Below are 13,045 nucleotides of genomic sequence, written 5' to 3'. Positions count from 1 at the left end.
AAAGAAACATTATTTTTTAATAAAACAAAGCTACACACAGTAAAACATTCCCTTTGTTCTGACATAATTGAATGAACTCTGTAAGACACTAATTTTTAGGCTGACCAGAATTCTAACTGCCATTTCTATGGACCTACGATTAATGAAATACACACAAGTGAGTGAATAAAGAATGCTGACTATCTACCTGGTAAGCACAACTTGGAGCGATTTATTTGTGTCACCTCATTTAATCCACACAGCCACGGTTTGTAGCAGACGCTATTATTACATTTTATGCCTGTGCACACCAAGAAATTGAGTGGCCCAGCTAGGAGGTACTGGAGCTTGGACTCTGTCCCAGGCAGTCTGTCTTCAAGCCTCTCTACCCACTATCCTAACTGCTGTAAGATTTAACACCCCTTCAATGCAATGTACTTGATGAGAGACAGAAGTCTTTCAAAATACTGACAACAGAGGGGATCACCAGTGTCGCCCAACATCTTCACTTTGTAGACAGGAAAAGTGAAGTGCAGAGAGGAGAAGTGACTTGCCGAAGATCACAGAGCAAAGACTCACCATCGGCTGGGCGTGGTGCTCCTGCAGAGGAGCCCTTAGAACTCCAGCGCAAGGAAGCCTTGTAATTACTCCTTCAGAGCCTGTGAGCAAGCAACATCCAGACATGACAAGAGACAACACCTCCAACAAAAGTGGCTCGACTTTATTGCAGGGAAGCTAGGGAGGAGGACGGCACGTGAGGGTCTCCGCAAGAACTGCCATGGCTGAGCAGGACAGCCTGGCCTCGGGTGTGTCTGGAGGCAGGAGATGATCAGCGTCCTGGAAGAGACGAGAAGTTAGACGGAGCGAAAGCACCACCTGCTGTGCACACGAAGGCACTGCAAAAGGAGCAGAGGTTCACGAAGAGGCAGCTGTGGGCGATGAAGTGGGAAACCCAGGTAACCAAGCGGAACCAGCCCTGCAGTATTCAGCCCTGCACTCTACTCCCACCACGTCTGTTACAGTCGGGTTGGCTGGAACCCATGAGTCTCGCTACAGCCAATCTCCGCCAACACCTGCTGGGGAACCTCCCGGGCTTCTGGGATGGTATTCCCCGTCCTGTTTCAACTCACACTGGGGAGGCAATGAACAAAATCACAAGCAAACAATCTGCTGATGAACAGGTCGTCGAGGTGACTTCATAACCCAGAAACACTCAAACCTGGCTTCAAATTGGTCACTGGGGAGCATCTTAAAACAGACGGAGCAAGATGCTGCAGGGATGTGTGGGGGAAAGCTCATCTCACCAAGCTCTGTGCATCTCAATCTGCAGGAGCCTCTCCACTACACATGCCTGCTGACATGCTTGTCCAAACACAGCAGCTGGTATCGAGAATGTGCTTCAAAATAATGGGCAAAGATGAAACGAAAGAATGACGGCAATCACTTATCAGTGAATCTGGGTAATGGGTACGTACAGATTCATTTTACTGCTCATATGTTTTAAAGCTTCCATAATAAAAAAGCAAAGAAAAATAAATTAATTAAAAACTATGCGAATTATTCAGCTGGAGAAAGGAATAAAGTGTTGATCTGTGGTACAGCTTGGATGAATCCTGAAAACATTATGCTAAGTGAAATTGTATGGTTCCTTTTAAATGAACCACCCAGAAGAGGCAAATCGAGAGGCCAAATGCAGATTAGTGGCTCCCAGGGGCGGTGCAGTGGAGAGTGACCACTTAATGGGTTCGGGGCATTTTTCTGGGGTGATAATGCTTTGAAACCAGAGTTGCACAACATTGGGAATGCAATGACTCTACTAAGTAGTACACTTTAATTGTATGTTATGTGAATTTCACCTCAATAAATTTAAAAACTACTACGAGAAGAACACACATCAAGTTACCCATGGTTTACAACTGGCAGGCATGGCTTTTTTAGTTGAACAAGATTCACATGCTCAGGACAGGAGTCTCCAATGCGAGGGGTCTATGTCGGGGCTCCCCCATGTGGTTCGCCTCCTCAGGAAATGCTGGCTCTTCCCTGTCTCCATCCTTTCTTGTCAGAGCACTTTAATCAACCACAATCTTATAATCAGACACAGAGGCCCAGTATGAAACAGGGCGACCGGGTATAGATGGAGGGCCCCAGAAGGCCACCCATCACTCTCCTCCAAAACCCCTAGGGGTGGCAGGACCCATAGGAGCAACACTGATCCGCAGCATGGTGGAAACGTATCTCTTTGAGGACCATCCTGCATTTTCAGAGGGCTTTCCCAGTAAACCCCACACAGCAGGAAAACAGGATAGAGGTTGTGGCCCCATTTTAGAGAGGAAAGGCCTAAGTCTCTAGAATGGAAGAAGTATTTGAAGTCACAGTGTGAAATGAGGACACCGTTATTCATCCTAGGCTCATTCCTGATCACAGCTGTGTCCATGGACAGAAAGGGGATGAGGAACACAGGTGCATCTGACATTTGCATGTGACGTCACCTCATACACAGGACACGGCCACAGCCCACCAGTCAGTTGTAGCTGGCCTCTGCCCGGGAGCTCTCGCGGGCCCATTCACAGGGACGAGGCCACCGGCCACGACGGAACTCTGATTCGGGACGCCTCTCATTCTGCCTCTGCCCCTTGCCTGTGTGGGGCTTGGGTCAAGTCCCCTCCCCTCTCCAGGCCTCAAGTTTCTCAATGGCACTGAACACTGATCCACGTCAGGGATGTGGCAGTCACTGTAATTCAAGCATGACAAGGGCAGTGACAGCCAGGGAGGGCTGTGCCATGAAGGATGCTGGAGCTGGGCACAGAGGGAAGGAGCGTTGAATCGGTAAGTGAGGTCTGTCCTGGATCCACAGTGCACAGTCCAGCACAGTGCCACACTTTCGTGCCTCTCTGGATTGTGGACCATTAAAGGGGACATCTAGCTTGGACATGAGGATTGTTTTTGTACCAGTCAGGGCAGAGGGCATGCTCGGGAAGCTGACAGCGTTCTGAGTGGGGAGAGAGGCCAAGCTGAATTAACTTACCTGGTCAGTGCGCAGGCGCATGGGGCCAGGGCATAGGGCCCTCTCGGATGGGACAGTTTATCAAAGTATTGCTCAGGCTCATACACTCTATACTTAAACCCTGTTGATCATGAGATGCGCTCCCCGAGTCATAAAAGGGAGCCTGGGAGACATAACACAGTGCTCTGTGTACTCTCAGGGGGCTGTAAGGATTCCCTGAACTCGGGATTTGCATTAGATAATGAAATATTTTGTACAAGGGCTGGGGCCTCACCCACCTGCTCCCTTTGGTCCATCCTGGGCCCAGGGGTCTAGGCCCTTGCTACTTGGGGCCAAGGTAGGAAACAGCCTTTCCTGTTTTCTCCAGAGTCTCCAGCAGAAGGTCCACGCTGTGCTCAGAGTTGATGCAAACCTTCTTGTTGGGCAGGTCAATGTCAAACTCAACTCCTGCAGGAAAAGGAAGTGGGGTGTGTGGGGAGGAAGCAGAGACCCTCCCAGTCAGAGCCAGAGAGTTCAGGCTCCAGAATTCTTATTTACAACCACCTTCCCCTTTCCTCCATGCCAGGGATCAGCAAACTCTTCCTATAAAGCGCCAGAGTCATGTTTTACGCACTGGGGGCCACATGGACTCAGCTGCATATTCTTCTCCTCGTATTGTTTTTACGCCCCTTTAAAAATGTAAAAACCATTCTCCGCTGCACAAAAACAGACTGTGGGCTAGATCTGGCCCATAGACCATAGTTTGCCAATCCCTGCTCGAGACTGGGGCTCCTTTTAAGTTTTCTCTTCTTTTTCATTTCAAAAGTAATTGATACAGACACACCATTAAAAAAAAAAAGCAAATATTTCTGAATAAAACTAGAGAGCGGCAGGCCTCCAGAAGTCACTACAAACAGCATGGCATCCACACAGGCTTTCTCCCAGACTGACAAATGGAAAGTCAGTCCCCCAAAAAGCATCATCCGCTATAAACAGGTCTTGCTATATTTCACTTTCCAGTGTCCAGGGTGTCTTGCCATCTCAGCATATACAGATGTACCTCATTCCCTTTTTAACAGCTACACTGCCTTCCACAGTGTGGAAGCCCCGTAGCTACTCGAGCCCCTGCCGCAATGCTACAGTAAACATACCTGAACACAAAACTTGTGAAAACATGTCTGTACCGTGAATCTACAGAATGGAAATTGGGGAGCAACAGACTGGCACATTTTAAATGTGGATATTGTAAAACCACCCCTAAAAGGGCTCTGCTAATTTCAAGCCACCTCCCTTTCCCCCAGAGCAGTCCATGGAAATACCTAGAATGTCTTGTTGAAACAGTGGAATGCAGAGGGAAAGCCCTTGATAGGTTCTAGGCCTGGCTTCACCAATGACTTGTTGGATGACTACAGGCGGGTCCTGCCCATTCCAGGCCTCAGTTTCCCCATCTTTACATGAAGGAATTGGGGGTGGCCAGGCCCTGTGGTTCACGTATGGTATCAGCTATGCTTCCTCAGGCCCAGTACTGCTCATCTAAGGCCCCAACTCAGAAAATCCTTCTGAGCCACCTCAAGAGGCCACCCAAGCAGAGATAGGAGTGAAAGATGGGGAGAAACCCGTCCAAGTTCAAAGGGAGATCCCCAAACATCAAAAAGTCTTAAAAAGCCCACGGCACAGGATTCTCATAACGCCTGAATTTGTATCTGACGGATACTGAGGGAGAAAAGACTGCAATGTGTCCTTGCTGCACACTGGATTTTTGTCTTTTGGTTCAGAAGTGTCTCCCTCCTCTTTGGAATAAGTATTTTGGTAGCATCATAGAGCTGGAAGAAACTCTGGGATCATCTAACCCAGTGGGTTTCAAACTGTGTTCCTCGCAGCCCAGCTTCCTGGTCGGGTGTCCTCAAGCCGTCAAGGGTGAAGGCAGGCGCGCCCTCACCCCTCAGTTCATCCAGAACGTGCCATGTCACATTGGAGGGGCTTCCGAGCAGTTTCACTCTGACGGGATCCACAGCAGAAGCTGACGTAGGCTGACACGCCCATACACAGCCAGGGAGACGCCGGCCCCAGGAAGAAGAGGCCACAGTCACATGGCAAGTCAGCAGCCAGGTTTTTCCTACTGCTTCAGACTCTTTCAAATTAAGATTCCAGTTTCCAGGACTAGAAACCAGCCACTGACTCACTTTGGGCAAGTCCCTTCCCCTCCTGGGCTCTGGTGTCAACATCCCCATTTCACAGATGGAAAAGCCAGCTCAGAGGAACGCTCCAAGTGTAATGGGATCACATCCACGTGGAAGCCCTTTGAAATCTGGGTATCATCTAGGGCTTTATTTTTATTTTTTTAAAGATTTTATTTATTTATTTGACACAGAGAGAGAGCCAGCGAGAGACGGAACACAAGCGGGGGGAGTGGGAGAGGAAGAAGCAGGGTCCCAGCGGAGGAGCCTGATGTGGGGCTCGATCCCAGAACGCCGGAATCACGCCCTGAGCTGAAGGCAGAGGCTTAACGACTGAGCCACCCAGGCGCCCCAGAATAACAGTTTTCTAAATATGTCCAGAAGAGGCGCTTTAGGAGTTCTGCACGTGACTCGAGTCAAAGTTCGTTTTTTGTTTTTTTTTTAAATATTACAATTTTCTAAAGGTTAATAGAAAATGATACTCCACTGAATCGTTTGCAGAATGACCACACTGAAGCTCACCAACATATTAACTAGTGCTGTCAGAACTGTGAGCTAGACTGTGTGGCCGAATCCCAGCTCTGCCACTTACTGACCGTATGAGCTCAGCGAAGTCGCTCAACCTCTCTGAACTTCAGTTCCTCCTCCTTATAATGGAGACGGTTCAAGAAGCCACCTAAATGGCTCTGGTGAGGAACAGATGATGTGGTCCACAGAAGCCACCAAGCAGAGTACTGGGCACATGTTAAACACTGAGCTCAACACATTTTAGTTTTCCTGTTATTATCAGCTTCAGCTCAAGCTTCTCCTGCTCCACGTCTGCAGGCATTGGAACACAATTTAAGTGCATCGGCCTCCCCGACCTCACCCCTGTTCGAGGGCCACTCACTCACCTCCCAGCTTGTTGAGCACCCGGCTGACCGCATTAGAACAGCCTTCACAGGTCATGTCCACGGAGAACTCGTGCTTCTAAAACAAACAAAGGGGACCATGAGCCAGTCCTGCAGCAGGACCCACACGCCCCACCAGCACGCAGGCCCACGCAGGGGCCAAGACAGAGCACAGAGAGACAGGGCAAGATCTGGCTGTCGTCAGACTCACCAGTCGCCTGTTTCTGAGCCTCGCTCTATTAGACTGTAAAGTGGAGCGAAGTAAGGGTTTCTCCATCTCACAGGCTGTTGTACTGAATGAGATAATCCCTATAAATCCTCTAGCAGTGTCTAGCACACAATGTGTAGAATCACCTGGGAAGCTAGTTTAAAACGCTGATTTCTAGTCTTACCTTCAAAATCTTGATTCTTGAGCTATGGGTTTGTCTCGAGACCACCGATAACCCTGACATGGGTGGGCCCATGGCCTCTGAACAATGCTGATCTGTTGGGTCTCATTTACGCATCAGAAGATAATCTGCAATACAATCACCTGGGAACTCGCAAAACTACAAATTCTGATCAAGAAGTGTGGGCTGGGGCATCTACTCTGGCTAATAAGAGTCTCTGGTATTCTGATACACGGAGCTCTCTGTTCTCATCCACGTGCCTCACTGTCAGAGGCAACACCTGAGTCCTGGGAAGGGAAGGGATTTGCCTGGGCTCCCAGTGGGTTGGAGGCTGGGTCAGTAAGGGGACCCAGACTCCCGGACTCTTCATTCGGGCTCAACATCCTGTAGTCTCCAAGGGCCTGAAGGCAAGCTTTGTTCAGTTCACTAATGCAACCTGATCCTTGAACAGCGCCTGGCACACAATAGGTGCTTACTACTTTTTGTTGAGTGAGCAGATGATTGACACAGCTGGCTGAGGACCTCTGGGTCCCTCCTTAGCTTTCAGACAAAGATTACTATACCAATACATCTTCTATTTTAAAATCTCTGGAGGGACGCCTGGGTGGCTCAGTTGGTTAAGCTTCTGCCTTCGGATCAGGTCATGATCCCAGGTCCTGTGCGATCGAGTCCCACAACGGGCTCCTTGCTCAGCAGGAGCCTGCTTCTCCCTCTACCCATTGCTCCCCCTGCTTGTACACTCTCTCCCCCCCTCTCTCTGACAAATAAATAAATATAATTTAATTAAATAAATAAATAAAATCTCCAGAAGACAGACCAGCCTCAGTTCCCAGCTCTGGCACTTACAAGCTGTATGACCACGAATAAGTTATTTAACTCCTCATGCCTTGGTTTCTACAGCTGCAAAATGGGTATGAGAGTCCCTTCTCCAGGTTAGTGAATGAGATAATCATTTTAAGTGTGGGAGCCAGCATGCAAGATGGCCCCAGTGACCTCCACCTCCTGAGTATTTATGTCCTGGAGAAGTCCCCTTTCCACAATGTCTCAGGGTTGGTCTGTGTGTCCAGCAGAATATGGCTGAAGTGATGTTATGTGACTTCTGAGACCAGGTCATGAAAAACATCGTGGCTTCTTTCTCGCTCTCTCTCTGGAGGAAGCTGGCTGCAACATCTTAAAGACCCTCAAGCAACCCTATGGAGAGGTGCTCATGGTGAGCAACTGGGTGTCCAGCCAACAGCTATGTGAGGGAGCCACTGTGGAGGCCGACGCTCCTTCAGATGACTAAGCCCCCGCAGACACCTTCGCTGCAGCTTCATCAGACGCCCCGCGCCAGGGACACCGCGCAGAGCTGCCCCCAGATTCCCAACTCTCAGAAACTAAGAATTAATAAACGTTTACCCTTTTCAAGGCCTCTGGGTGGCTCAGTCAGTTAAGCATCTGCCTTCGGCTCAGGTCATGATCCCGGGATCCTGCAATCGAGGCTCACATTGGGCTCCTGGCTCAGTAGGGAGTCTGCTTCTCCCTCTACCCTTCCCCCCTGCTCGTGATCTCTTTCTCTCTCTCCCTCAAATAAATAAATAACATCTTTAAAATAAAATAAACGTTTTCATTTTCAACCACCAAGGTCTGGGGTCATTCCTCAGGAACAACAGGTAACTAAAACATTAAGAGATTGGAGCCTACTGGTAGTCTCCAGTGAGTGAAAAATTAGCCATTGAATTATTATTAGTTTATTCCACAGCTCTCTTTTCTTTCACTTCAGAAAACAATGGCTACTTTCATTCCAAAATATTTTTTTAAGATTTTATTTATTTATTTATTTGAGAGAGAGAGAGAGACTGAGAGGGAGAGTATGTGTGAGCACGAGCCGGGGGAGGGGCAGAGGGAGAAGGAGAAGCAGGCTCCCTGCTCGGCAGGGAGCCTGAACTTGGGGCTCGATCCCCAATCCCAAGACCCTGGGATCATGACCTGAGCCGAAGGCAGATGCTTAACCAACTGAGCCACCCAGGTGCCCAGGCATCCAAGCATTCCAAAATATTTCAAATTTGTTATCTCAATTGGAATTCTGGACATAGCAATGTTTCTTGCTGGAAGACCTCAGGCAAAAATCCCTGTGCCCCTTAAAAAAAAAAAAAAAAAAATCCCTGTGCCTTAAGGGCCCAGTCATCTTATCTTACCAAAAAGGTATTAGCCAACTCAAGTTTTCTCAACCTCAGTGCACAGAAGAATGACTTGGGGACTTGAGGACGTGCAACTCTGCAAGCAGCTGCTCCTATTAGCTCTGAGGCTCTGGACTAGGCCCTGGGACTCTCTCCATTTTTAACCCACTGGGGAGACACAGGGAGGCAAGACCACACACCTGAGAAAAACTGGACTAATGGTTTCTCAAGCTCTTTCCAAGTCTCAGAACATGTTTGGGTCTGGCTTATCATCATGCCGTCCAGGGGAAACTAAGACCAAGAGTTAAGAGTTTGGGGGGCGCCTGGGTAGCGCAGTCGTTAAGCGTCTGCTTTCGGCTCAGGGCGTGATCCCTGCGTTCCGGGATCGAGTCCCACATCGGGCTCCTCGGCTAGGAGCCTGCTTCTTCCTCTCCCACTCCCCCTGCTTGTGTTCCCTCTCTCGCTGGCTGTCTGTCACATAAATAAATAAAAAAATCTTAAAAAAAAAAAAAAAAGAGTTAAGAGTGGTTTTCCACTATTTTCCTGAGGCCAAATCTGCAAAACCTGCCTTAAAGAAAACGGTTATTTTTTCTTTTCTTCTAAACACCCCTGATTCCTTTAGCTTGTTGTATGACTACTTAACAACAACCACAACAAATTCTGGAAAACAGGATTTGCAGCAAGTATTTCAAACTCTTGTCTGTAAGGTGTGCTCCTCAGACCAACAGTATCAGCTTGCAAAATGCAAGATCTTAGGTCCCACCCCAGGCCTCCTGAATCAGAATCCTCATTTTAACAAGAAACCCAGGAGGTGCCTGGCTAGCTCAGTCCAAGCAGCGTGCAACTCTTGATACCAGGGCTGTGAGCTCAAGCCCCACGTTGGGTGGAGAGCGAGCTTAAAAAAATAAAATCTTAAAAAAAAAAACAACAAAAAACACAAAAAAAACCAAGAGACCCAGTTTATTCCTGCCCACATTACGGTTTGAGATGCTGTTCTAGAATGTGAACTGGCAAACTACAGCCTGCCTGTGAGCTGGTTTTATACAGTTTTACTGGAACACTGCTAAGCCCACTGGCTTACTTTCACACTGGAATGACAGTGCTGAGTGTTGTAAAGGGACCACATGGTCCGTGAGGCCTAAAGCATTTCAAGTATTCACCTGGCCCTTTCAGGAAAAAGTGTGCTGACTCCTGCTCTAGAATAACCAACAGACAACCCAGATTTGTCAACAGCTTGCACTTGTATACCCACCCACCCAAAGACTCAGAGTTTGCACGACCCATGTAAGACCTAAATCTATGGAGTGCCCTATGGGCCAAATGCTCTGTACACAGTATCTTAAGTTAGTTCTCGCTGGGCTTGGAAAGGGAGCTAGAGACCCTATTTTACTCCAGAGGAAACGGAAGTTCCCAGGCGTTCACTGAGCCGCCCACAGTCATGAGGCGAGTCTGGGCCAAGGCTGGGATGTGAACCCAGGCGTTCCGGGCTCCAGGGACATATTGCTAGCTGTGGAACAGCCAATAGTACTGAGAGCTGCCACCGTGACCCTGACTCTCAGCAAGAGCTCTGGAAGTGGGACACCTTGTGAAGAACAAGTTTATGCTGCCCAAGAACCTAAAGTCAACAGATACGTGAAGCTTTCTGCTGCTGCCTACAGAAAGGGTCTCCTTTCATCCTCCCCAGCACAGAGGTCAGAAGCCAGGAGGCAGCTTCTGGGTGGCAAACGCGACAATTCAGTGCTCTTCCCCTCAACTCGGGAGTTGCACAAGTCAGTTTGGGGGTGGTAGAAAATCTACTTCACGGACAGAGTAATCCATGCTTTACAGAGAATCCCAAGATCAGCCCTCTTTTGCTTCAGCCCCTCAGAGCCTCAGACAGGTCTGTCACCTCTTAAGACAGGTCCTTTAAAACAATGAAAACGTCCAGGAAACTGCAATTCTTTAACAGAATCTCAGAACTGGAAGGGCAGAAATGCAGTGGGGTTACCTTGTCCAGCGCCCTCCCAGAGAAGGAAGTCTTTCTCAAATATCCAGGATATTTCGTCTTTGAACACAATGTCGATTAGGAGTTTACGAATACTAATATTTGAATGCGGACTACATGCCAGGCATTGTTCTCGACACTTTGCACACATTACCTTGTTTAATCATCACAAGGTTCCCATGAGACGGCCATTATTATCCTTTCTTGACAGACAAGGGAGCTGAGATTCAGAGGGTAGGTCACTCAGGGTGACACAGCTAGTGAGGAACAGAGCCCAGACTGAAAATGTCTTCAAAGCCTAAACTCTTAACCACTATGGTCCTTGTTAGAATGGGGTTCACACCTGCCTGCCTTTAGTTCTACCCCACTTGTCCTAGGACGACACAAGAGCTGCCATTTCTTGGGGACTAGCGATGTCAGTGGCTAGGCTACGTATTCTACTGGCATTTTTCCAGGTAATACTAACAACAGTCCTTTGAGATCACATTTTATCCCCATTTTACAGATGAGGAAATAAAGGCACAGGGAGGTAAAGCGGCTTGCCCAAGGTCACCCAGTTGATAAGCAAGGGCACAGATTTTTCAAAGAGGCTTCTGAGATTCCAAGTTTTTGTCTGAGAAACCTCTCAGGTGATACATGCACCAGTTTTGACCACAGCCCCTTGACTAATACCCTCCTCTCTTCTGCTGCTCAGCTTGTAATATGGTGCCACATGCCCTCTTCATTCTGACCACCTCCTCTGGAGGGTCTTTTGTTTGTCGAAATCTCCAGAAGTGAACACAGGATAGAGTGATCCTCAAGCCGGCCTTCCCTTCACCGCCACCCTCTACAAAAACCTGGTGACCCTGACTATCCCAGTCCCAGGGTGTTTAATGCTGTCCTCTTAACATTGCCACAGGCATCTGATTTACTCCAGTAGGAGGGCTGATAATGTCAGGTTCTTTGTCCATACTTTGTGCTGTCTGAGGATTTGTCTCAAGGCACCTGGCAAGACCCAAGGGAAATGACACCTGAGATGTTTGTGACTTGGCCCAGGCGGCCTCTGGCTTACCTGCCAGCTCCCCAAAGCTAGGCTGCTAAGACACAGGGCATCTGTGGGACACCTCTGGGTACCCACTTGAAGCACAGCCATAAACTAGGCACCCTGGGGGAAACTGCTAAACACCACGTGACCCCAACCAGGATCTACAGGACGCACTTGGCATCACAGCGTACTCTCAATCCGGTGTAACTGCTTTTGTCTGGCGTTTATTTCCCAAGTGGTCAGGTCAGGAGAGACTGGGAGCCTGAAGATAAGGGACTTAATCCTGCCTCCACCCAACGCCTAAAGGCGTCTCCTCCAGTTAAGTTACTGGGCTTTTTCTCTTTTTATCTGCCAAAGTCTTTAATTTCTTCTCTACAAAATGAGACCCTGAGCAACCACGTATGGGCATTAAGATGGAGTGGCAAAGGCGCCTAAGACCCGCTCATTCCTCCCCAAACTCTGAGCAACTGGCAACTTTGAGCAGGTCCCTTAACCTTTCATGGGCTCCTGGGTTCAGGTTCAGAAAGTGATCGGTAGGAAAGGTTAAAAGCACTGTTGTCTCCATTCAGTGTCGCCCAGGGCTGAACTGAAAATGGGCCAGAGTGCGCAGGGGGAAGGAAAGAAAATCACGGATCTCTGAAAACCTGCCCCGTCCAGGAAGCAACAGCCACCCCACCCCCTCCGCCATTCCCCCTTTCAAGCCAGCTCCGCAGTCAGGGGCAAACAGAGGGAAGGCGCAGGGACTAGAGGTCCCAGTTCCAGCTCGCCACCCGCTCCCTGGGTGAGCTCGGCGACTCTGCCCTTCCCTGGGTCTCAGTTTCCCCGTCTATGCAGGGACGGGTTGGGCTTGTAACCACTGGAGGCCTTACAGCTCCGATGCTCTGAGGCTTAACTCCAACATAAAACCCCTTTCGGATCGGATTTTCTGGAGGGTCACAGAAGCTGGAAGTCGATGGGGAGGAATTGAGAAGGCAGGCAAAAAAGCTCCGGCTGCGGCCTGAGCACTTGAAGAGCGACGTGTGGCCGATCGACCGGCGGTGCAGCCGAGGCGCAAGCCTGGGGTCCGGGTCTGCGCGGGGCGGGAGCGAGCAGGCACTCACCGGCATGACTATGGATGTGCTGGCGGCGGCGGTGGCGGTGACGGCGGCTGCGGCAGGACGCTTCTGCCCGCTCGGAGCGCTGGCCCGGCTGTGCTTCCGGGGCTGGGCGCCGGCAAGAGCCGCCCCTCCCGCCAGGCCCCGCCCCCACCCGGCCCGCCGGCAGTTAGGCCCTGCCCCCTGGCCCCGCGGGCCGAGAGCCACCTGACCTTCGTTGGCCGCCCCGCCTCCTTCCGGCGGGCGGGGCGGGAGACTCCCCACTCGCTTGGGCCAGCCTCCAACGCCTACTGGTCATTCTTAGACCACCTGCTCTGTGTCAGGCGTGTATTAGGGGAAGGGAATAAGCTCCCCCCCCCCCCCCCC

General features: G+C 49.8%; 1 protein-coding gene across 2 annotated transcripts in view; it reads right to left on the bottom strand.

Annotated features, from left to right (window-relative positions):
• Positions 1-679: 679 nt before the first annotated feature.
• ATOX1 (antioxidant 1 copper chaperone) overlaps positions 680-13,045 on the bottom strand; it is a 13,287-nt gene continuing 921 nt past the window's right edge. The window contains exons 1-4 of one of the 2 annotated variants that reach the window (XM_008692474.2): positions 12,686-12,819; positions 6,033-6,108; positions 3,262-3,430; positions 680-816 (exon numbers count right to left, since the gene is read on the bottom strand). In XM_008692474.2, the coding sequence (XP_008690696.1) occupies positions 3,306-3,430; positions 6,033-6,108; positions 12,686-12,691 (207 nt within the window). In that variant the 5' untranslated portion in view covers positions 12,692-12,819 and the 3' untranslated portion in view covers positions 680-816; positions 3,262-3,305. Of the gene's footprint in view, positions 817-3,261; positions 3,431-6,032; positions 6,109-12,685; positions 12,820-13,045 lie in introns of those variants that run through there. The other variant, XM_040630388.1, reaches the window with a different exon arrangement.

Source organism: Ursus maritimus, unplaced genomic scaffold (assembly GCF_017311325.1).
Source record: "Ursus maritimus isolate PB19 unplaced genomic scaffold, ASM1731132v1 scaffold_15, whole genome shotgun sequence".
NCBI classification, from domain to species: domain Eukaryota; kingdom Metazoa; phylum Chordata; class Mammalia; order Carnivora; family Ursidae; genus Ursus; species Ursus maritimus.
This window is presented reverse-complemented; position numbering and strand designations above follow the sequence as displayed.